Below are 26202 nucleotides of genomic sequence, written 5' to 3'. Positions count from 1 at the left end.
TGGTGCTGCTGGTGGTGTAGCGGCGGGTCGTCCCCGCTCTCCGCCGCGGATTTGCATGCCCCTGTTTCCGCGGCTCCGGGAAGGAGAGCAGGCTGCCGAGTCTTTCAGGAACTGAGTCGGCCACAGACGGCGGAGCCTGCTGAAGGACCAGCCAGCCGAGAAATCAGCCCGGAAAGCCCGTCGGTTTCTGGAGCTAGCTAACCGCCGCCGGGACAACGTCCACTTTTAACGCTCCTCTCCGCGCCAACGACTTTCTGCCTGGACTATTTCTCTGCTTTGGAGGAAATTACGTTTTTTCCCCCACCCGGAGAAAGTCGGGAAGCAGCTGAAGTTAAACCCGGTTTGAAGGGCTGTGGCCATGGCCGGGGGTGGTGGTGGGGTTTCTCCGTTGGGGCCCTCACCGCCGATGTGGTATCACCGGGACCTGAGTCGAGCGGCGGCCGAGGAGCTGCTGGCCCGGGCCGGGAGAGACGGCAGCTTCCTGGTGCGGGACAGCGAGAGTGTTAATGGGGCTTACGCGCTGTGTGTACTGTAAGTAACTTCATCACAGCAAAGAAAAGCCTGGACGAGCTAAACGTGTGTGTGTGTGTGTGGCCTCGCTTTGCTTTGTTTATGAGTAAAGGTGGTGCCCTGCCAGCGGTTCAGTTAAAAGGTATTTGGACTGAGCAGTCAGCCTCCATGCCCTCAGGAAATCCGACGTTTTTGTTCAAGTCACTGCATCGTCTGCAGAGAACATACAAATGTTTGCACAAACTCTCCTGGAGCAGCAACACTGCGACCATATGCTGTTGCACGTCACGTTATCTAATTGCTTTAGTTGGAAAGGCATTTGTTTATTTTGTTCTGGAGGGAAATGAGTGGGAGAGAGTCTGTCTGTCTGTCTATATATCTGTGTGTGTGTGTGTGTGTGTGTGTGTGTGTGGCAGTAAAACTCCTGTAGGCACACAAATTCAGGGCTGTCCCTGTCTGTCTGCAGTCTGATGTGGTCGCCTACGGAGCCTTTTTTTTTTTTTTACAGGGCACACTGCTACTCTCAGCCTGCTGGCATTAAACTTAGTGCTGGTGGAGGTAAATATAAGCATCTGATGTTTTAATTGAAGGCTCGTTTAAGATCAGTGCTGCAGGGAGGCAGCTCGCCTAGCTGAAGGATTACACACAGTAGCCATTTATATATTAAAAAAAAAAAAAAAAGTAGATGAGGATTGCTTAGAGTTTCTCAGTTTCAGGCTGGGGTGGTGGGCCGGGTACCCTCTTTGCTAAAAGAAATGATGAAAGGCCCACCCTCCATTACAGACAATCACATTTCCATTCAGACACAATACAGTCAGCACTTTCAATGACTCAGTCAAGTCAGATGAGCGATGGAAAAGGAATGTTAAAATTGTAAAAACTACAAGTGACCAAAATGATTCACATGTCACCACCCAGATCCCACACTAGGTTAAACAGATGTACTGACGGCTGATGGTGCAGATGGAGTCAATGAAAGGCCTGTCCCATGGGAGTACTGACTTGACCTAAATCCCCTTTCTGAAAGTTTACCCCATACTGAGTTCAGTGTGTATATATGGGAACACCAGCAGAGCATATGCAATGTCATTGTTTGACAAGCTAATTATACTTAAGTGTTCTGTTCATCAACACGAAACAAACTCATTAATTTTCATTACAGCTGAACTGTGTCATTTGTCATGCTGAACATGCAAGGCATGTACTTGTTTCCTCTCTTACGTTGTGATAATTTGCTGGTGTTTTGACGGTTGATCAGTCTTTCATATTTTCTGCATTCGATGATGATCATGTATAGATAATACTGTTCCCATCATGTGTAAATCCCCCAAAACATGGTTTGACATTTTTACCAAGGCCACTGTAAAATTATTCTTAGTTTGTACACACAAGTAACAAAATATACCTTTCATTCTTTCTACATTCTCTACTGGATGTTGTAGTAATTCAACAGGTCACTCTTATGACCCACAACATTCCTCACATCCATGCATCAGCCGTTTCTGGATTTACTCCTCCCTCCACCTCTCCCTTCCTCTCTCCTCTTCACCTATCCCATTATCAACCTTGTTTCTTCTTAGAAAGTGTACTTCATGGTTGCTAAAATCTGTTTTGGTGAGAAATTTGACAAATTATGTCAGGGTCACAGGTGGTGCTTGGGCCAATCCTAACTGTTGTCTACAAGCTTACAAACACTGTAAACTACAAAATTTAGGAGAGTCAAGTCAGCTGCCACTTTTAGTGTTTCTTAAATGAAATATTTTGTAGTTCATACCACACCCAGTGAGCTCACAATATTAAAAATATCCCAACACATGTTGCATGGAATACTGTTGATCAACAACTTTTTTCTATCTTGGAGAACAGTATGCCAGTATTTTCCAACAACCCCTTGAGCTATATTATAATGTCAATGCATTCAACTGTCACCTTTTGCAAATATTTCTTAGTTGTGTAAAAAAAAAAAAACAGGAAGTAAATTGTGAATCTCCAGAGGCATTAAAAGCGTCCAGGCTATTGAATGGTTGACTGTTTTTAGTCATGGCTCTGATGAAGCAAGCGGAAGGCTGAAGACTAATGTACATAGCAGATCTTTTTGAGGTTGAGTGACTCTTTATCTCCTGAGCCCCACTACATCTTCAACTGAAAGTAAATAAAACACAGCCTGAAATGTTACTGTAACCGTTTTAAAGCTTTAATTTCTGGTGAATGTGGTCAGATTACCTTTCTCCACTACTCCACTACAACATGGCACTGTGGATGTGCACAACTGCGTCAATGTGGTGATTTGATGTGGAAAGTAGCTCATATTAACTGCTCTATCAAGTGACCTCTTGTTAGAGTCTACCCATAAATGCACATATGCCAAGACTGCTTTTTAAAATCAAAACTAGACAGGGTTTTTGCTGAACTTGCCCTCGTGACTTAGATGCACAGACGTGTGTACTTCCTTTATGAGTGATCAGTGTGTTTCCACTGTGTCTGAGAATAGACTTGGATGAAGATGTTTCAGTAGCAATGGGCCTTACTCCTAGGCAAGTTTGTTGCTCTTTGCCTTTCACTTCCTTTTACTAGGCATACATGCAAGTCGAATTAGATTTCTGCATGTAAGCATGCAGATTTTAAGTAAGTGGACAGCATTTATTATTAAAGTGCTATATGTTTTATTTATGTGATACAGCCGTCATAGATAAGGTGTTAATAATACGTAGTATATAGGACCCAATGTAGTGCAATAAATCTGTGCAGATATTGAGCTCCATTTTATCTTTTCTGTCAGGAAGATGTTCTGTAGTAACAATTCAGCACACTCCCACATGCAATGGTTCAAACGTGGTTCTGTGTTTCTGTGTGTGTTTGAAAGTTTGAATATTCTCTGAAATTGTTGTCTACCAGGAAAATGTGTAAATGGGAATACAGCATGTTTTCAGTTAGGGCTGGACAATATGGCCAAAATTTATATCATGATATTTATTAGTTTGAGTTGATACGACATAATCTGATATTAATATGAGCATTACAAAAGTTACAGAAAATCTTGCGTTATGCTCTTTTTGCGTGGCTTGGATGCATGAAGTGGCAGCAGCACCCTGTAGTGAACCTCACTCATTGACAAATACTGGAATTGCATGTTTATTGAAATATCAGAAATTTGTTGAGAATGATATTAAAACATTGTATTTCTCCATATATATTGACATTATTGACATCAAATTATTGTCCAGCCCTATATTCAGTAAAATTTGCCTTGAGGAGTTAGGCATTGGTAAGTGATGGTGTATTCACAATATCAGTGTTCCTTAATAAGAGTCAAGGTTCACTAATATTTTGTGATACCTAGGTCTAAAGTTTCTACTTTGTAGTTTGATTTGTACATCATAGAACATGTAACAATTTGAAATATATTATGTGTATCAATAGAATAATTTGGGAACATCTGACCAAATATCACAGCTAGTCATTGATACATTTTGCTAATTCACATGTTTAAGTTGGAAGGGGGTGGGGTAGTACGTGATCCAAGTGGACAACAGCCCGGTGAAGGAGGAAATGTATTTCCTCAGTGTTATTAATATCCAGTAATGCGTTTAAAAACATTTACAAACGCATTACTGCCAAACGCAAAATTGCCAATGTTGGTTCTTATATGATCTTCCAAGAAGATCATCAACTGTGTGTTTGTTTGGATGAGACACAGCAAAAGGAGGTGGCACTCAGGGCAGGGTTGAGGTAGTCAGAGGCAGTCGTTATTTTCAACACGGACTACTGTTGACAGCACACACATTCACTTGTGTCTATGTTTGACCCATGATAAACCCCTCTCTCTTTCTCCAGCATCCTCCTGCTGTGATAAGTTTGCAGCTACTGAAACAATAGTATTTACTTCCCAGACCAACAGAGAATCTCATCAATTGCCAACAGGAAGATACACACACATACAGTGGAAAACATTCTGCTGTACACTGTGTATGGACCCTAAGTGTATTGTGTTTTTATTATGTTATCAATATCGTTTCACAGTCCAGGTCGATAAAATGAACACTTCACCTCACTGATGATGTTTATAGAGGCACAATGTAAATAAATGCCAAGTTTATACTGTTAGACGTGATATGTGGATCTATTGTTGTCATCAGTCTAATGGTTGTGCTGTATTTGAATCAGAATCTGTTCTGTTTCCTGCTGGTGTGGTCTTTTTTAATTCTGAACTACTGTGTGTTGTCAGATGAAAGCAATGATGCCAACCAAGAAAGGCACCCAAATGGGATATTTGTGAAGTTTTGATGATAATAATGAGCAGGCTCTAAACTCACAATCTCTTAGTGAAGCCATAGTCCAAAAGCTGAATGCAGCATTAACACATTTATTGTAAAATATTTTATAATTAATTTTTAGAAACTGAAGCGGTAATTGTACCTGTTTTTGTCATTTGGGTGTGTTTTAAAAAAAATCTTGTTTGTTGTTAAAACACTTTCATATTCCATTCTAGTTTATGTATTAGTTCTGGTAGGATACTGACCCAGAAAGACTGGAAAAACAGCAGAGTGGACAAGGCAGGGTGAATCCTACCCATCTCTTATTTAGTGTACACACAAACAGTATATACGTAAAAGTAAGAGCAGGTCTATATTCTGCACAGGCTTCCATCCTACCACCCACACTTTTAAACAAATAAGTAACCATGACACATATATATATACACCAACAGACATCCACCACAACATTTGCTTGGCAAAATTGGACACGGTGTGCCCGGTTCACTGAGCAGACATCAAGTGCAGACATAAAAATCATTAAACTCCAGTTTGCAGCTGCAGGCATGTAGTCACAACTGTGTAATCCCAATGTCAGAGCATTGATTCATGCTCGGTTAAAAAAACAGCAACAACAACAAAAAAAACCCCATTGTGGTTCAATCAGAAATGCAGTTCAAACTCTGAAGTTTGACACACATTGTGTATTGAAAGAAAACACTACAAATTCTGGGAGGGATTTAAGCAGGAACTGGATATCTTTTTGCACCATCACTGTAATTTTAGTACTTTCAACTCTGTTCTGCTCTGTAAGGATATTGGCTACTGTAAGGAAAAAGTCCACTCCAAACTGTGACAGACAGCAACAGGTTGAAGCTCTCGACAGTGGCTGAACCCCCTAGCATTCATATGTACACACACTTCTAACCACTGAAGTCAAGTACAAGAGTGTGTGTGCCACTGTGAGACTTAAAATAAAATCCAAAAAAGACAAACCAACATTTTCAAATTTGTCTCTTCATTTTTTTTGTCATATCTTCCTCCCTCAAAGTTTCTGACCATCGTTTGCTCCACCTATCTGTCTCTGCAGGTTTCAGAAGCATGTCCACACATACAGAATCCTCCCAGATGATGAAGGGTTTTTGGCTGTACAGGTACAGAAAAGACAAACACACAAACTCATTTACACACCCACAGACACAGACCACTGGGGTTAAGTGTGTGTTCATGTGTGCAGCAAAAACTGTATTTGCTTCAGTAGCAGCTGGCGAGCAGAGATGCTTTTGTTGGCTCTGAGCTCTCTCACTCTCACATATCTCGCAGACCAACAGCAGCCTCTTTGTGCCTTGTGCCCAACAGCTGTGAAGTCCTCACCACCCCCTGGCGCGCACACGCACGCACAGTCACACTCTTTCTAACGCTGACACACAATGACATGGTGCTTTCAACGATCTATGTGGCTGTCTCAGTTTAACATGATTTTTACGGTCAGTGACATTGCAGAGAGTCTAAAAGTCTAATTTTACTCTCTGGTACTGAATTTGTTTGCAGGCGATGTTTACTGGCACTATTCTTCCTGGTTTAAATTATATTTAGACTGCTGGGTTGTATGCGCTCACACAACATTAAATGTGAAACAATAGGGACCACCAGAGATTTCAATAACATGACCGCTCATTGCCAAAGAGTTTCGATATAATTATGTTCATGCCATCTAGAAAACAAATTTTCTTCTCTTGTTGTCTCTGTTGGTGCGTCCCTCCCTCTTTTTCTTCTTCTTTCCTTCTTTCAGACATCTCAGGGGGTGCAACCTAAGCGGTTTAAGACGTTGCCAGAGTTGGTGTCATTGTACTTGCAGCCCAGCCAGGGTCTGGTCACCACCTTGCTTTACCCCGTGGACAGAGAAGAAACAGCTGTCAGTGATGACAGAGATTATTCAGGTATGTCAAGAGCCACAGAAGCACACTCAGTCACAGTGGCCTCCTGTTTGCCACACGTTAATTCTGCTTTTCTGTGATTGGTAGATGGGGAAGATGAGAAGCCGCCCCTTCCCCCTCGCTCTGCCTCCACTTCCACACCTCCTGGAACAGACACACCCACAGACAGGTACAATAACATGTGAAATTAGAAATTACTTCTAGAACCATTTGACCATTGTGCTAACCATGGAGCTTTCACTAGTAGCCGCAATAGAAACCTACAACTACAGCACACACACACACACACACACAGGAAGGATGTTGTCTCAATGTGAATGTAATTATGTTATAAATAGAATTCAGATGTAAAACTAATGATGAAACTTAGGGTGATAGGAATCCACTCTACCGCCTTCTCAGTTTCTGTCACGACATACACATAGTGTTAGATACTGACACAGAGCATGACAATGATTCTCTTACACTCGTGTTCATTAGTGTACACGCACACACACTCACTCATTATTATCCCTTGTTGTTCCTCTCTGCCACCCCTTCCCCCCCTCTGTTTGCATATAGAGGGAAAGCCACGTCCTGTTGGAAACCACATTGCTCACATATGTTGCACAGCTTTATTTGTGTGTATTCAGATTTGTATATGTGTGGGTGTGCTGTTCAGGTCTGTGTAATTGAATCAACAAATACCAGTGGCTGATATTTCTTTTAATATGTCCCTTTGAAGTTTTGCTGTTTAGGCAGTTACCAAACTGCCTAAAAAATTTTTCTCAAACTGGGTGAGTTGAGAAATCTGCGTAAGAGTAACCTTAGTCTGTGTCAGTCCGTGTCAACTTTAGATAAAGCCAATCCAGCAACATGCCCAATTTTTTTTACAGCACTGGTCTGGTGTGAAGTAGTCATGGAAAAAAAGTATAAATCTGCCATTGAAATCACAATATTACATTATTACACATTACACTTAAATAAACCACCAATGTTACCACAATATGAGTCATAGATCAGAGGCAGTGAGGGAACATACCATTAGCTTTCATTTTCCCTTCAGATTTGCCTTAGTATGACTTACTAGGAAGCCACAGTGTTGACCATATAAAGTCCTGTAAATACAGATGTAGATACTAAAGCTGAGGTTTTAGTTGCAGATATCAAATCCTAGCCTGGCCTTCTGTTGAGTCACATGGTTATGCAAGTCCGTGTGTTGTTTAAAATGTCAGTCTGTCAATTTAGAGGAAGTAGGTGATTCTAAAAATCCCAACTGTACAGATAGCATTCTCATAATCACACGACTTGCAAATATGGCAACTATAATGCCCATAATAGTTCTCTTTTTCCAATACAATGTATATGATTGATCTGTAGTTTGACTCCCGTTTTTTGACGTGTCTAATCATATGAATGTCATTTTGGCTTGTTTTTGTACAAGGCTGTAGTCTTACGTTGTGTCATTATATGCATGCTGTGAGGATAGTTTTTTATATATATATATCCACTGAAGTTTATTTTGTTTTAGTATCCCAGCAGCTAATGGCCTGAGCACCATTTCACATGAATACCTGAAGGGCAGCTATGCTCTGGACCTTGAAGCAGTTAAACAAGGAGCCTGCTCCCTGCCTCACCTCAACAAAACATTAGTGGCTTCCTGTAAACGTCTTAATGGGTAAGACAAACACATAAGCATATATTAATACACACATTTTCTGTAGACCAATTAATAAGTAAATGTATTCCTTAATGTATTTGTTTAGGGCTGCTGGCATGATATATTTTTAAGGATATTTTTCTCTGTGTATGTGCCTGCCACCTCATCTCTTTGTTTTGCTCACAATGGCACATATTGCTCATTCATGCTTATGGGAAAAATGCAACTAAAATAAAACTGAATCCCATGGTTCTTAATCATCTGTTGTCAATCCTCAATATGCAATACATAAACAAAGAAAACTAAAAACTGAATTGTATAAAACAAAGACATGATTCAGAGCGGCTTTTTTTTTTTTTGTGAATCTGTTTCTGCTTCTCTTATTAGTGAGGTGGATAAGGTTCTGTCTGGTCTGGAGATTCTGTCGAAAGTCTTTGATCAGCAAAGTGCCTTTATGGTCTCCAAGATGATCCAGCAGGTACAAGTGTTCCTCTTTGGGTGCTCACTTGATTAGAATGGAGGGAGGTCGTCTTGTCTTTGTTATTTTATTACTTTTCCTAATGTTTCCACACCAGGACCAATTTTGGATACAAACAATAAAACATACTTATTTTTGTTATATAATATGTCATAATAATTTGAATTTAAGTTACCCTGAAGTGACAAGGAAAAATGTTTGATTATGACTTACTAAACAGTAAAACTCATTGAATACAGCGGAGCCAGACAGATTAGAAACAGATACTCCTTAATGTGGTCACAGATCATTTTTATTTGTACTATATGTGTGTATGCTGCATGTAATAGCATACACACATAAAAGTGGATGTCAGGGGAAATATCTTAGTAATTTATCTGCAGGAAAAAAGAATTTCCCCATTTTTGGGTCAGGAAACTAACTCTATGTAAATACTCCCTCAGATTTCTTTTTGTTTGTCTGTGTGGTACAAATGCATTTGTAATGTCAGCATCACACTTCGTGATGCAGACTAACACATTTAAAACTTTCCTGACATGTTTATGATACAAGCAGAGTATCTTGTGTTCTCTAGATTTTCAGAACTGAACAGATATGAAGTCGATATGAAGAAAAGCAAATGATCAGTATACCAGCTTGCGTCTTTTAAACTTGTTACTTCTGCAGAAATGTTCTGCCATCAGCTGATGAATTTCACAATTTTAACAGAAAGCAAAACACTTTTTTTATTAATTCCCGATGGCATCACTTCAATAGTCATGAAAAAACTAATTTATTCGCACATGGATGCTGTAATTATGCAGCCTTGACAACAATCTAACACTGTAATTTTAAAACATCTGCATCACTTAATGAATGCCTGAATAAACTAGTTCCTAAATGCTTTTTCCTCCCAACAGTCAGTGAATCAGGGTGGAGACCAGGAGTTGGAGAACCTTGTTACTAAGTTGGCAATTCTCAAAGACCTGCTGTCCTCCATAGAGAAGAAGGTACATATACATAATCAGTCATGTGGAGCTGGCTTTCTCAAACATGATGACTTTCTCTTTCTGTGCGCGTGCACATGTATGTATGTTGCTTTCTTTACCAAATGACCCCTGGAGATATGCAATTCAGCACGTGAGGGTCTGTCATGTAGGTCAACAGTAAAAGTAAAGCTTCTTTAATCACTTTTGCCAGCTCTGTCACGTTTGGTGGTCAATTTGACTTGGCTTGTAAAAACAGTCTCAAGTTTGCTCTGCAGGAAATGACCCCATTGCAATCAAGCTCTGTGTCTTGACTCGTGATGTCACTGGCTCCGCCTTCTCTGCTCCTGTTGGAGCACCCTCAGGAAAAGGAAAACTCTTTCCTTGTTGATACTTACACTACAGCTGAAAACAATACAGTTTATCTCTGTGTCTTTTTATGTCCGTGTCTCTTCCCCTCTTTCATTTTTTTCTATTGTATCCTTACCAATTGTTTTACCCCCACTCTGATTTCCCCCTCTCTGCCTCAGGCTCTGAAAGCTCTTCAGGACATGAGCTTGTCCTCGCCATGCTCCCCTCCTCCTCTCTCCATGCGTCACAGCAAAGCAATCCCTGTGCAGGCCTTCGAGGTATGCAAGCACGAACACACGCACATACATACAACTGACCCATCACCCACACTGGCCTTAGTAATTGTTTTCCTGCAAGGTGATGGAGGTCAGTATAAAGGGTAGTTCTGATTTTAGGTTTTTTTTTTGTGTGTTTGTTTTGTTTCGGTTTACACCACGAAGGTAGTCAGTTATGAATTAAATTATTCAAATGTTATGATCAAGGAACGTTTTTGTTTGACAGACTGAAGCTAAATGACAGTAAAACTGGCTGTGAAGTCAGTATGCCTCAAAACACAGAAGTTGCTGATGTGAGTCCAAAGGAATGTTTGAAATGAACTTCCTGTGGCATTGACATAATATGTTGTCAGCATTAAATTGGATTCATCGCTTTTGGTATCATATTAACCTTCAATAAAAATGTAAGAATCATGTTAATTTGTATAGTGGTTACAAGAGTATAGTGTTTGTTTTCAGGTATTTTTTGGGGGAAATTTCCAAAGTGCACAACCAACATGACTCATAGACACAACAAGTAGGCTGTGTGGGGAATGAGAGGAAAACACAAAAAATAAGACTAATATGAATGGATACAGATTGAGTCAAGGGTAAGGTGAATAGAGGTCATAAGAAAAAGAGTAGAGAGATACATGTCAGTGGGAAAACTTTGGGAAGCAGATGAGATAGAGGAGGAGAAATGAATGATTTGAAATATTAGCTGTCAGCCAAGTCTGCATTCTATGTGGTGATATCCTCAGCAGTTTCCTGTTGCACAGGAACTGCAGTGCTGTTACACTGAAGAGATGGGTTTAAGATGTGGCAAATAACACAAACAGACTCATTTAGGTGACTCAAAGTGAGAACTAAATGCCACTGATTAAAAAAACGAAGAGTTATTTGTTTGTAAGTATATGTGATGTGAATTCAAAGGAACAAAATCGTCAATTAAAATATTTCCCAAGTATGTGATGAACACAAAGGTTAGCTTCTTTGAGAAAATGACCATGACCATCCATAATATAGCTTTCGATATATACATTTTCATATATGATATAAATAATTTATTTTTCACAATATAACTTTTCTCTGTGTTAATGCCAATGAAGCTTGTGTATGTAATAAAATTAGATGAAGAGGGTGTTGAGTTTTCCACCACATGAACTTTGGAGACTCCTGGTGGTGGAAGGAGTTTTTTGATGTAAAAGGGACTTCTGTACTTACATAAATATTTATATCCACTGGTCCATTGAAGGTAAAACTGGACGTTTACCTGGCAGAACTGACAAAGATAGGAAAGAGTCAGAAATACACTCTATCTGTGGATGTGGAGGGAGGGCGACTGGTAGTGATGAAGAAGGTGAAAGACAGCCAAGAGGACTGGACGACCTTCACACATGACAAAAGTGAGAAACCCACACACCGCACTGTTGTGTGAACTGTGAGATAAGTAATCAGCGTCTTCCTCTTGATTTAAGCAAGTAGAAATGTGTATGACAAAGGTCATAAAACAGCTAGGGACATACATTGTCTTATGATTGCTGTAGTTACAAGATGATGACCTCAAAAAAAGCAAGTTTCATTTTTAATATGAAAGCTCTTTCTATGAATAGTTAAGATTTTTTTTTAACAAATGTGTGTATGTTTATTTTTAATGTTGTTGGAGGAGATGGTGTTGGGGTGGCAAACCTACATTACACAACACTACAAGAAACTTGGAGTAACATGTCTGATTAATCTGCGTCCTATCATGCCTGTTGTAGCTTCTTTGGACTTCAGAGCCAGAGATTAAATAAATAAGTAATTAAATAAATTAGATGCAAAAAATTATTTTCTAATTGTATCTGTTTTAGGCATAGTTGAGGTAAAGACATTTAAATCATATGAGGATTTAATAACAACCTTCATAACAATTTTGACTCGTTTCATTTTTCCCTTCCTTATTTTTAAACTTTTATAAACCTTTTTATCTTTGCTTGACTTCCTTGTAACTCTTGTCTAACTGTTTTCGTCTCAGTCCGTCAGCTGATCAAGTCTCAGAGAGTGCAGAATAAACTAGGCATTGTTTTTGAGAAGGAGAAGGACAAGAGCCAGAGGAAAGACTTCATCTTTGCTAGTGCCAAGGTCTGCACACGTGCACATGTGCACGCACACACACATACTTGTACTCTCTGTAAGGCATAATTTCTGGGAAGCTCAAAAGTACATTTTTATAGTTAGACAGTCATTTAAACATACAAACACCTACCAGTACCATTACAGTGGCATTCATTCACAATCACACAGGACAGGAAATTCTCAACCCTTAAATTTTTTATGATCAAAAGTTTTATGGTACAGACTTGTACACTAATTTCCTGAATTCATTTTCCACTGAGACTCTTCCTGTAATGTGATTTCAGTTCATCTCTGCATTGCCTTTTTTCTCTAAAAGTTTCTTTTTTAATGAAGGAAACAAGAAATACTAAAACATACTATCTGAATTCATAAGGAAAGCACATATATACACATACACACCGATTGATTATTAAACATTAAGTGCTTCAGCTATAAAACAGGATGCCTTTTGTGGCATCTTCCACTTACTGTTTTGTGTTTGTGTTTTTCAGAAGCGGGAGGCATTTTGCCAGCTGTTGCAGCTGATGAAGAACAAACATTCCAACCAGGATGAGCCAGACATGATCTCCATCTTCATAGGCACCTGGAATATGGGTTAGATACATGCACAACAAATAGCGTTAATAGTATGATGTACTGACTTACCATCCTTATCATCAACGGGTCCAGAGCATTACATTAATATTTTTGATATGAATATAGGATTTTGCTCCTTGATATTTAGGCTCTGTGCCCTCGCCTAAGTCTGTGGCCTCATGGGTGCTGTGTCGTGGCCTCGGGAAGACTCTGGATGAGATGACGGTAACCATCCCTCATGACCTTTATGTGTTTGGAACCCAAGAAAACTCAGTGTGTGAGCGGGAGTGGGTGGAATCTCTCCGCTGCATGTTGAAAGACCAGACGGAACTGGAGTATAAACCGGTGAGGAAAGCAAGGGAAACAAACATTTTAGAAAACAAAGATTGTAAATGTGTAAGCATTATGATGAATGTCACATCCTTGAATAAACTAGTTGTCTGTTCACACATCTTCCAAAATCCATTTCAGTTATACAGTGGGTGTTCAGAAATGATGACTATAGATTCCTCACTGTCTAGATTGCAGTGCAGACTCTATGGAACATCAAGATCGCTGTGTTGGTGAAGCCTGAACATGAGAATCGAATCAGTCACGTGGGAATGTCCAGTGTAAAGACAGGCATCGCCAACACATTGGGTAAATACAGTGCTTATTGTTCTTTCTCTGTTCTTTTGATTTTTATTTATTTGTTTACTTACATTTTTAACAAAAACACAATATTTGGTGTCCATGACCACATTACATTTTAATGGCAGTCTTCCCTTCCCGTAGTGCATCAGTTCCTGTCTATGTTTAGTTTTTAATTTAGTTGAATATTTCGTTTTATTTTTCATATTAAGTATGTTTGCGGGATGGGGGTGCTTTTATTGCTATGTAAAGCACCATGTGCTACATTTATTTTTGCATGAAAAGTGCTATACAAGTAAAGTCTGAATATGTTTTTTTCCCCAGGTAACAAAGGAGCTGTAGGTGTGTCCTTCATGTTCAATGGAACATCTTTTGGTTTTGTGAATTGTCACTTGACATCAGGAAATGAGAAGATTGCCAGGTAGATAAATTTGCCCCAAACACACATTATTGGTTATATCTGTGAGGAAATCTCTTTTGTTTTAGTTCACTTCCATGTATCTTTACCATTTAATTTCAGGTTCTGAACAATTTACTTACTTTCTTCCTGTTGGTTTCGTTCTCACTCACTTGTATGCACGTACAATTATTGTTCTACTATTTCGCTCCCTCTCACCATTATACTTGTGATCTTTGATGCTGCAGGAGGAACCAAAACTACCTTGATATCCTGCGGCTGCTGTCACTAGGAGACAAACAGCTGAGCTCCTTTGACATCTCACTCCGCTTCACACACCTCTTTTGGTTAGGAGACCTCAACTACAGGCTGGATATGGATATACAGGTGAAGAAAGAATGCACGCAAGCAGATATGTGTGCAGTCATGAAATGCTACAGATGTAGCTTATCGTGTGTTCATGTCTCTTTTATGTTTGTATGTGTATATTTTTGCAGGAGATCTTAAACTACATTAACAGGAAAGAGTTTGATCCCCTGCTGAAGGTTGACCAACTTAACCTGGAGAGGGAGAAGAACAAAGTCTTTCTGCGTTTTGGTCAGTATGTCTTGGGCAGAACTAGTTCACGTTTTATTTTGGGCACAAGAAGGTATTCCTGTGTGAGGGCAGGATTTATTTTTCTTTCTTTTTTTAATACGAGTCTAACTTATGCCGCTGTTTCTCAAAAATAAACATTTACTCAGGATGTGGCTTCCTTAACTTCAATCTTTGGCACAAAATCAGCAACAAGTAAATATGTCTTGTTGGTTGCAGCGGAGGAAGAGATTTCGTTTCCACCCACCTACCGTTATGAACGTGGCTCAAGGGACACATATGTATGGCAGAAGCAGAAGGCCACAGGGGTATGTTTATCAACTTAACAAAACATCACAGGCAGACATAGGCCAGAGTCATTTCTGACTAATAGTTACCCACATTAATTTCTTTTCATTATTGTTGTCCTACTGTGTATTATTTTTCTTTGTTGTCTCTCCTAGATGAGGACCAATGTTCCATCCTGGTGTGACAGGATCCTGTGGAAGTCATACCCAGAAACACACATTGTCTGTAACTCCTATGGTGAGAGCACCAGCAGAAACACACAATTTTTTTTTATTCAGTGCAACAAATGTCAAGTCAGTATATCAGTTAATTTCACCCTCGACATTGGAAACATGTAGAAATAACTTGTACTGTAATTAATATCAGTGATCGAATTAAAAAGGCTCTTGTTTGTCAGGCTGTACAGATGATATTGTGACCAGTGATCACTCTCCTGTCTTCGCTACGTTTGAGGTGGGAGTCACCTCACAGTTTGTCTCCAAGAAAGGTACATTAACAAAACCTAACAAAGGACTGACAAACCCTTTGTCATAAATCTATAATTAATATGCATGTGACAAATAAATATTCTTGATTCTTGGATAAACTTGATGAATGTAATTTTCTGCCTACTGTCTCCTGGTCTTTCCTTTTTCTATCCTACGGAGAGACTATTTGGGCATGTTGTTGATTTTAAAACAGTGGACTCTGTGTAGTTTGAAAAAAAAAAAAGAAAAACATATTTACAATTACTAATTCTCTATTTGTGTTTTGTATTCTATGCTGATCACTCAGATCTTTTTCTCAATTTTTTCTATGTAGGTCTCCCAAAGTCTTCAGAGCAGGCCTACATTGAGTTTGAGAGCATTGAAGCAATAGTGAAGACAGCAAGCAGAACTAAGTTCTTCATCGAATTCTACTCCACATGTCTGGAAGGTGAGATGAATGTGTGTGAACATTTTGCAGTTACCTACACAGTTTGGGCTTTTCCACGGCCCGACAGACATCCAGATGTAACAAGACAGACAGGTTTATATAACACTATCTGTTTCTGCTTCTTGTATTTTCCTCCCTCCCTCCCTATCTCAGGCAGTCAGTATACCTTTGAGCTAGACTCCATTTTTGACCTGTGCTGCATCCCCGCCTCCTATCTTCCATATACTTTTGAATGAATTACAATAGAAACATCTCCCTCCTGTTCTTCCTTTTCTCCCTCCCACCTCCCGTTGTCCTCTCCCTCATCCCCTCCACCCTGCATTTCTGTCTCTCTGTTTCTCATTTGTAGAGTTTAAGAAGAGTTACGAGAACGACAGTCAGAGCAGTGACAACGTCAACTTCCTTCGTGTGGGCTGGTCCAACAAACAGCTAACAACGCTAAAACCTCTTCTCTCAGAGATCGAGTACCTTCAGGACCAACATCTGCTGCTAACAGTGAAATCACTGGATGGATACGAATCCTACGGTATTAACAGTGTACTGATGTTTTGTGAAAACATGTGGTTGTGAAATTCATTGAAATTGACAGGCTGTTTCACACAATCGTGTGTGTTTTCCTCTGCTAGGAGAGTGTGTGTTGGCCCTGAAGTCAATGATCGGCAGCACAGCTCAACAGTTTCATACCTACCTGTCCCACCGTGGCGAGGAAACGGGAAACATCAGGGGGTCCATGAGGGTCAGAGTCCCCTCCGAAAGGATGGGAACTAGGGAGAGACTCTATGGTAAATCTGTGGTGAACTCTGCAGGCTTAATCTGGAGTTTTAAACGATATCCCTGAGAGGTAGTAGAAAGAGTATTTCTTACCAGCGAGCAGCAGTTTTGGAATCTCATATCACATTTTTTGTTTTATTTCAGAGTGGATCAGTGTGGACAAGGATGAGACAGGTGGACCCAAAGGGAAATCCATGATGATGTCCAGAGTTGGACATGAATATGTCAAGTCAGTGAACTTAAAGTAAAATGCAAAAAGTTTCATTAAAATATGCACATAGTCCAGACAAGCTTCCAGTAGTTATTTTCTCTGTCCTCTTGCATTTTAAATTGTCAAATTGTACAGCAATGTAATGAAATATATTTATCTCTTTGTATTGAGGAAGGTTTGTCCTTCATTTCTTCTGTTGTGTCCAACTTGCAGGCCATCTGTGGTTCGTAAACAGTTAGGGGAGCTGGGCAAGGTCAGTGAGGAAGGAGAAAGGAACAGCAAGGAGGAAACAGCTGCAAGGTAGAAGCACATTCATGTACTTGGCTCATACTGATGAGAAAACACAGCTTCAGATAAACGGTTAATTTAGAAACATGAAGAGCTAAAAGCTCAGACTTTGAAACCTAATGTAAGTAAGAAAGTGACCATTTGTGCTTTTGGTTTCTTTACAACAAAGACCAAAGCAGGATGCATCAGACGGTGATCCATCCATCAGCAAGAACAGCTACAATAACCCTGCCTACTACATCCTTGAGGGTGTTCCCAACCAATCGGCAGCTGCTCTATCACCAGAACTCATACCGTCTCCCACCTCCACAAACCCCCAGGCAACTAAAGCCCCTCCTCCCTCATCTGGAGCTCGAACCAAACCCTCCTGTGCTGCCTCAGGGCCCCCTCACCCACGCAGACACTTGGCAGGACACACTGTCCGTGCAATTAGTGAGGAGGGCTCCTCAGAAGACGATGGGGGCGCTTGTGTGATCGGGGCTCAGGGTGTTGGAGGAACAGTAGGAAGCACTTTAAATCGACCACCTCCTGATTTCCCCCCTCCTCCTCTTCCTAAGGCAGCATTGGAGATGGTTGCAGAGCCTCCCTTCCCTAAACCTCGCCCTATTTACCCAGACCTGGCTGAGGTCAGGATCCCAGCAGCAACTCCTGGTGCCCCGTTGGGTCTTGGGGAGGGTTTCCGTAGAGGGGGAGGAGGAGGCGGCGGCGGTGGCGGCGGTGGAGGAGGGGGAGCGGGAGGGGGAGGAAGTGGATCGGGGGCATTGGATGACCAATCATGCTCTGTGCTCCAAATGGCAAAGACACTAAGTGAGAGTGAGTTTTCTGGACAGCCTCCACGCACTCCCTCAGCACCACCACCTCTCAGGGGACAGCCGATAGGGTTGGGTCTGGATTCCTGCCGTACCTTTCCACCCCGGAATCCCATCACAGAGAGCATCGCAGAGGACATGCCAGAGGAAGTGGGTGTTTCATTCAATCTGCATGTACACTTCAAGCATTTAGCTTATTTTCAGTGGTTTAGAGATCAATTATGTAATGCTGGACTTACTGCCACCTGTGGACGCTTTGACTAATTTGGATTTTTATGTACAGCTTATCTAGGCCCATCCCCCTAAAATATGACCCAACGTGGCTCTTTCATTGCACTCACTGTATCGTTTATGTAGCTGTTTGTGAGATGTAACATGTGATCTGGGTTTATGCCACTTATTTGTAAATCAAAGTTTAAGTGTTTCCTTCTGTGGTGATGAAATATGGAGCCTGGTCACTTTGCATATCTTTGCTGTCTTGTGCCGTTGCAGGCATTCTCTGGGGCAGCTGGAGTCATGCCTACCTCAGTTGTTTTTGTTGAACCTTTCTATTTACATTTTTTATGTTCAGGCACTTTGGGGCAGCAGTAGTTCCTCTTTGTCTGTGGGAGAATCTTCAGTGGGTGAGTGGCTGCAGAGACTAGGACTGGAGAGGTATGAGCAGGGTCTTCTACACAACGGCTGGGACGATCTGGAATTCCTCAGGTACAAACTTACACGCACAAATTTGTTGGCCTGTTATGGTGCATGGATTAGAGAGTGAAAATAAAAGAGGAATGATAGAGGTTGAAAGTGAGATCTAAAGATGATCTGAAGATATCAGCATCTCAACAAAAACAATATCTATGCGGCATTAAGAAATAAACTTGTCCTGTTATTCTGTTGATCATTGTTAAATGTGAGCTCACGATCAGTGCACTGTCAGCCCACATAAGTCTGATAAACATGATAGTTCCGTGCATTTCTACACAGATAACATTGATTCTTAGCTGTGCATTTTGTATGAAAATGCTGCCAGTTCTGTCTCTTACATGTTTTGATGTTTATCCAGTGACATCACAGAGGAGGACCTAGAGGAGGCAGGAGTGTTCGACCCCGCCCACAAGCAAATCCTGCTGGAGAGTCTCAGGCAACAGCAGCAGCAGCAACAGAAATGAACTGTGCCAAATGTTCTATAACTGGTCCAAACCAGCCTGGAGTTACAACCGGTCCCAAGAGGCCAAACCTAAGTTGAACTGAACTGAGCTGGAACTTGCCAATTGATGCCAGACTGTGCCTTGTGAGAGAAATTGCACTCCATTTGTACTTTCAAAAACACTCGTTGAACTAACGTCCTTTTTCACACGTACTGTATGTGAGTTGTCAATGTCATATAGGTGGCCTTATTTAATGATAATCATTTCAGTCCATTAAGCATCACTTTCTAACCCCTCAGCCTTAGACCTAGAGTGAAGATTTAATTTTTCTGACCAGACAGAATTTGACATACAAGTCACAAGTGGAGCAGGTCATGTGTTGATGTGACCATCAGTTCTCCCCTGTAGCTTCCGCCTTGAATTGAAGCTTGTTAATCTGTCTTTGTCCTGAGAAACATTACCTGAATAGTTTCCTAAATGTGGGAAGCATCAGTTTCAGGTTTAAAGTAAAATTAGTAGTTTTTTTTTTTTTCCTGAAAACTATGCTGCTTGTGCCCCCCCCCCCCCCGAGACATGGTGTGTTCTTGTCAGAGATTTGCCCCCAGTAATGCTCATAAATGGGGAAAATGTAGGGGGGTGGGGGCACTCACAAGTAATGTCAAACCCTAACTCAAGCTGAGGAACCCTCTCGCTTCTCTGTCAAAGACAGACAAGAAGTGGTGACAGGAGAGGAGCTTGAAATTGTGACATTTATTGTCTCAATTTCTTGATATATATTTATATGACTTTACTTTTTTTAAATGATAAAGGGAATATTGAGCAGACCAACCAAACCCGTTAAAAGTACTTTGATCTGTTGTAATATTTAAATGAAGCTAGTTGTCAGCTTTTGACACCACTGGTTTTGTGAGTGACTTTCACACTATAGTTTTCTGACACTTGCAGATTGTGGCAAATGGATTCCATTGCTAAAAGTTAATTTGTTTTCATATGTGGACAAATGGCATATGCATCATACTGTTTCTTTGCACAGTTTGATGGCTTTTAAAAAAATAAAATAGGCAAGACCCTAAAATCACAAGTATACCCGAGATTATAAGTGAAGCACCTAAGTGAAACATCACTTCACTATCACACAGGTTTGTCAGTGCATTTCCTATAAACACACTTTCACTATCTATTAGGATGTTAACTTTCAATTTGCAGAAAAAGAAGACAAATCTAACTTTAACAGTACATCACCCAAGTTCAACAACTTTGTAAATGGAGCAGTGTTTTGGGAGTTGGTTAACACAGCAAAACTCATAAATTCACTGTTAATTTACTGAAAATTCACAATCATTGTATTCTTGTGTCTGAAGAACAGCTTGTCACCAATAATTTTCTTTCCTGCCATATTTTGTAGAGACTTAAAGTATTCTGGTTTTATTTGCCTTTTATTTGCCAGACATGGCTTTGGTGTAGCCACTAACCTATTTTGTGCACATTCAAGTTATCTCTGCAAACGCCCAGAAGCAGCCAGAAGTTCCCAGATAGTTCCCTGATTAGCCAGCAGGCGGTGCTGCTACTCCATAAAGCTCATCAGCAGAGGCTGGGGAAAATGGGACAATCAAGTTATGTGCAGAGGAATGAGTCACTCTTAACAATTCTACCTAATATTTGTATGTGTTGTTCTTAAGTTTTCCGTTAGTGGTCACACTTTGATTTGGTCTTGGTTTAAATCCTGCCTCCTCCTCCTCATATGTGGCCAAAAGTAAAATTGATAAACTGGTTTATAGACACAATGCTGATGGCTGATCATTTTCCTCATCAAAGTGGACCACACCAAATATTTTTCATAACTATCCCTTCCACTTGTAGCTCATGACTAAAAAGCATTTTGCCACATAATCATCTCACTATGAGACCTCGAGAGAAGAACTCTAAACTGTAGGTGAACGTGTTGTTGAATAATTGAGACTAAATAGGGTGAAATCCTTAACTATTGCTGTAGCAGTTTCAATTGTACATCCTATAATTATGTTTCTCACATGCACCCTGAGACAAAGTGACTTGCCTGCAGTTGTACAGTGTGTCTAATCCTCTAATGGCCAAACAACCACCATGCAGGAATGTGGATCTGCCATTTAGACCTGTTAAATGTTTGGGGTTTATTTTCAAGCCTCTTCGGCCTTTCAGTGTTCTCTGTGATGTGTGTTTGTGTGTGAGTGTATGAGTGTGATTGTGTTTGTGTGCACCATGGAAAGAGTTGCCATTGTTTTCTCTGACACTCCAATTTATTTTTGTCCTCCATGTAGTCACTTTTGGTTCTTTTAAATTAATGTAAGTTGGTCCCCCATGTCATGTTTTTATTTTTCAATTAAAATCTAATTTCTCCTAATTTAATAAATTTTCTTTTCTTTGTTTTCGTCATCTGCAGGGAAAGCTGAAAGGATGATGGTGCATGAGCTGTTGGTCTGTCTCAGTAAGGGAAAGAAAGCGTGTGTGTGGTAAAATGAAAATGAAGGTCATTTTTCTTTTTTATTCAGCCATGTTTTCAGGAGCTCACACTTTCATGAAAGCAACTTTATGTGTGACATTTGCACATGACATGCAACATTTTGCCTCACACAAGAAACCAGATCATCAAACACATTAGGTAGCGTTTCCATAATGTAGATTTATTAGAATATTCAGAGTAGTGCTATAACTTCTCATTCATGAGAGCATCTGTCGATTCATAGTTTTCATGGACGTGTTGGTCTGTGAGACAGATACTCTGCAATGAAATAAATCTATAAAGCAATGTGAGAGAAAAACAAAATTCTACCTAATATTTATATTACTAATTACAGAATTTACAGTCACAAATTTTTATGGAGCAGTTCAAACAAATGTCAGTTTCTCATAGATATAATAAAAAATATTAATAAATACATGTTTTCCTTCAAGAGTAAACCCTCCCCCTCCAAAAAGTCAGTCTTGATTCAGCGATTTCTGAACTGAATGAAACTGAGAGAATTCACAAGCAACTTTGACAGGTGAAAGAATCATAAAAGTGTGAACAAGAACAAAATAAAGGAACTAATGAACATACGGTAGAAAACATCGATCTATTTGTATATTGCCAGCATTTGATCAACTTGTGTTTTGTTTCTGAGATTCCCATATTTGTCAGCTACAGGTTTAGTGAAATGGGTGAAAAGGTAATGGAAGAGTGAGAATGGATGAATTGTAAGTCCACTCCACTCGTAGACTGAAGCACCGCCTGCAGGACAGACTCATTCATTCCTAACAATCAGGAGACTCCAAAAACTTCAGTCAGTGATGAATGACAGACCAGTTTTAGTACAACTATACCGTATTTTATCAGACTAATAGACCTTTTGGCTTTCTCTACCCATGCAACAGGGTATACATATGAAATTTTTGGAGACAAACAACTCAAGTTCTCCGTCTCTTCCCCCTGATGAATTTAAACAAAGTGCCCACTGTTTGACAGAGAGAGGCATGGTGGGACCACATAGCCTTTGGAAGGGGTGACATTGAGAATAAGATTGGGGGAGTCAGGACTTGATACAGTAAAGAAGGAGGAGAGGGTGATCCGGGGAGTTGTCTAGTCTGGTCCCGGCTGCTCTAATTGGATTTTGGGTTGCCCTGTTTGACTCGGCAAAGAGATTTAGGGGGGACCCGATCCCTTCACTGAGACTTCTCTGTGTCCGGGGGTTTAGAGGAAGTTGTGCTTGAGGATGAAAGTTTGTTTGTCTTGTTTCGGCGTGATGTTTAGATTTCTGCTTAAAGCCCATACCTGACCCCCATGCTCATCAGAACTGTAGCTGTAGCTGTCCAAGTGCTTGACAGAGAGTGCGTTCCAATTTAACAAGTGTGGGAATGTGTTCAGAAGACGTGTGTATGAGTCAGAGACATTTAGCATGAGGACACAAATATTCGTTTGAGGCTGTGAAGGTTTGAGTCAGGTAAGTGTTTCGGGACTGTACATGGACTGCTTTACATCATTAGAGTTGACAGCACTATGTCCTCTAGTTGAATCTGAGGAGAAGTGGTTTTCTGTCTGAGCAGCCCTAATCTGAGGATGAGAGTGAAGAGTTTAATTCTTGGCTGGAGGGAAATTTTGAGGTGGAGTTCTGCATTTATAATGTGCACAGTTGCATACTATTTTGGAGAGAAATGGTGACCAGACTTTTGTCTTTAATATCTGAGTTGTGAGTTGAGAAGAACCGAGGGCCTCGCTGAACTACGGACAAGTACGCCAGCAAATTTAGTGATATAATGGGCAAGTCCTGACTCTCTCATCAAAAGCTAGAAACTCCTCACTGTTCCAGTCAACCACATTATGTCTCTTTCTCTTTTTGTCTTCCTCTGTGCTTCAGAACAGGTTTGTCTTGATGGTGGGGTTGGGTTTTCTGTGGAAGGAGGACAGGACTCCAGCAAAGGGCCCGGTCATACTGTCCGCTGGCTGCCAGGCCTTCAGAATCTCCTGAGTCTGGGCAGCGGGCTGGGCCACAGCGGGGTTGGATGGCCCCACGCTGGACCAGCTGGGCGGCTTCAGCCCCTGAAGGATCGGAGAGCTGGAGGCGTTGGTGTAACCGCTGTTGACAGGAGCCGGGCTGGGGCTCAGGCTGGCAGGGCTGCCCATGTTTCCGTTGGCCGAGCCCGGCAGGGAAGCCGTGCTGTCCGGTGTGGGGCTGCAGGTAGACTCTTTGGACTCATCATCATCTGATGAAGATCTTGGCTCCCCGCCCTTCTTCCCACCAGAGCTGCTGCTGTTGTTGCTGCCCGTGGTGCCACCAGAGCTGTTGGCTTTGGCGTTGGCTGCACGCTCCTGCTTACGAAACTTGGCACGTCTGTTTTGAAACCACACCTGTTCAACACAGAGGTACAGTTAAATATGAATGAACACCGATAAATTTACCTGTACATGTGAAGATGACACATAAATTCTGTGCCATTTGCTCTGCTGAGATTTATAATACTTCAGGTGTCTACTGTGTGAATATTAAGTAAAAAATAATAGGGCTAAATTAGTGACAGTTGTGAGAACCAAAGGCTGTTCCTCTCACTTGTACTCTGGCCTCCGTCAGGTCTATCTTCAGGGCCAGCTCCTCTCGGGTGTAGATATCCGGGTAGTGCGTTTCGGCGAAGACCCGCTCCAGCTCCTTGAGCTGGGAGCTGGTGAAGGTGGTCCTGATGCGCCGCTGCTTCCGTTTCTCGTTCAGGCCCGACGGGTCCGAGAAAAACTTGTAAGGGACTGAAAGAAAAAATCCGCTGAGTTTCCGAAAAGCTGCATTTTAAAGGGTTACATAAAAACGCAGAAATTAACAGACTTTGTGCCCCAAACTCTTGACAGAAGAGACAAAGAGAGACAAACAGCAGCAAGAAAGCAAGATTGATGGACGTCTGCAGGAAATAAAGGATAATCTGCCGTTTCCATAAATCAGACCTACGGAAGGCGGATCATTTCATGGTCAAAGTAAAAATTCATTGGAGAGCAGATCAGAAATGACAGTAGTGTATATATATATATATATATATATATATATATAAAATACCTGATATCAAACATGACTGGAGGCCCGACAGGCCACATTAATTCTAATTATTAATATTATTTTATGATTGATAATTGTAAAAAGGTTATATCCAGTCATCACAGCTGCTCAGCAATCAACTTAATTTTTAATAAATTTTTTCTTTTTTTTTTTTTTTAATTCTGCTTAAGACATTTATTTAGTTTTAGAGAGAGTCGATGATCCTTGAAACAATTACAAAATATAAACCTACATTTTACTGAAGTCAGTAATCTACTCGAATTAATTTGAGTTTAAAATATGAACGGTATATTTATTTAAAGTTTTTTTTATTTTCTGCAATAAAAGTCTAGGCTATATTTTCAAGTTAAATCGGGCAACTATGTGTTTCATTGTTTTCTTTTAGAATTTAATTAGACTTTTAGAAATGAATACAGTTTGCTAATGAAGTTAATTTATAGACCTGTCAGAAAACTCACAGGGAATGAACTGAACCTCAGGTGGAAGAGGTGGACACTGAGTTTAAGAAGCTATTCAAAATTTAAATGACTACATTTTCTTAAAATTGTGTTTACATTTTTGACGCAGTTCGGTCTCGTACAGCTAAATAAAAAATAACTGCACACCTGTACAATAAATACTACAGTCTGATGGATGGGCATAAGACTGTGTGTGTGTGTGAGAGAGAGAGCCTTGATTCGGAAAGCTTGCAATTGTGAGGAGACATTTTATTGTGATTTATTTTCGTAGCCTATATTGCATTGTTGAATCGTTTATTGCATATTAACGTAAGTAAATGTATATATATTCTAACATCCAATAATCTGTAAAATTATCTCTATTAATATGAAATCTATTGAAACAATCAAGGCCTTAAATTGTGTTGATGGCAGTTGTTTCTCACATCAGTGGAAACTTTTTGTTTTAATGACAATAATTCAGACCTACCCATCGAACAAAAATGACACCCATTCTAAACCATTATTGAGATACGCCTGTTGTGTACTTGGATGTGTTAACATGGAGGCTGTACCTGAGGAGTAAGGTGTGGGCTGGTGCTCCCGCAGGGCTCCCAGGGTGCAGCTGGCCGTGCTGAGCGGAGTGCAGCCCGGATTGGAGAAGGGTCCGCTGCGGATGGGGTTGTACTGGAAGGAGCTGGCCTGGCTGCAGGAGCTGAAGTCCGCGTAGGCCGACGCCTCCATAGCCGCCATGCAGGAGTCATAGGAGTTCAGGTAGGAGTAATCCATCTTATACATGGAGGTCAGCCGGTGAAAACACCGGTCTGCAAACAGGACGGCGAGGAGAAGGGGGACTCTGCAGGCGTGTCTGCAGCTTCTCTTTTCAGTTTTTGGTGCACTTGTTTCAGGAGGATGTTGGTCAAACTATTCGATGGCGTTCAGTCGTTGTGGCTGTCCAGTAGCTTCCCCCAAAGCCCCCCTCGGCTGTGAGTTTTAGTTTTTCACCATTAATAATCCAGACGGGGTTTCTCTTTTCTTTTTCTGCACTCTCTCTCCCCTTCGCTGCTGGCGGTCTTCTTCTTCTTCTTCTTCTTCT

The 26202-nt window shown here is 40.8% G+C and overlaps 2 protein-coding genes across 2 annotated transcripts; one reads left to right on the top strand and one right to left on the bottom strand.

The window, feature by feature from the left end:
* inppl1a (inositol polyphosphate phosphatase-like 1a) lies at positions 1-21499 on the top strand. The gene is made up of 27 exons (XM_029517435.1): positions 1-531; positions 5854-5917; positions 6556-6703; positions 6788-6869; positions 8211-8357; positions 8727-8817; positions 9717-9806; positions 10313-10411; positions 11643-11793; positions 12405-12511; positions 12997-13099; positions 13230-13426; positions 13603-13720; positions 14036-14132; positions 14357-14495; positions 14606-14705; positions 14922-15010; positions 15146-15227; positions 15388-15477; positions 15792-15905; positions 16255-16431; positions 16532-16687; positions 16821-16905; positions 17101-17187; positions 17345-18134; positions 18556-18689; positions 19036-21499. Exons 1-27 carry the CDS (start codon positions 359-361, stop codon positions 19139-19141), a joined length of 3816 nt encoding a protein of 1271 aa, XP_029373295.1. The 5' UTR covers positions 1-358; the 3' UTR covers positions 19142-21499.
* Positions 21500-23354: 1855 nt separating this feature from the next.
* phox2a (paired like homeobox 2A) lies at positions 23355-26202 on the bottom strand. The gene is made up of 3 exons (XM_029518164.1): positions 25682-26202; positions 24181-24368; positions 23355-23981 (listed from the first exon to the last, which is right to left on the bottom strand). The coding sequence occupies exons 1-3, from the start codon at positions 25902-25904 to the stop codon at positions 23487-23489; spliced, it is 906 nt and encodes a 301-aa protein (XP_029374024.1). The 5' UTR covers positions 25905-26202; the 3' UTR covers positions 23355-23486.

This window comes from Echeneis naucrates, chromosome 13, assembly GCF_900963305.1.
Source record: "Echeneis naucrates chromosome 13, fEcheNa1.1, whole genome shotgun sequence".
In the NCBI taxonomy this organism is placed as follows: Eukaryota; Metazoa; Chordata; class Actinopteri; order Carangiformes; family Echeneidae; genus Echeneis; species Echeneis naucrates.
This window is presented reverse-complemented; position numbering and strand designations above follow the sequence as displayed.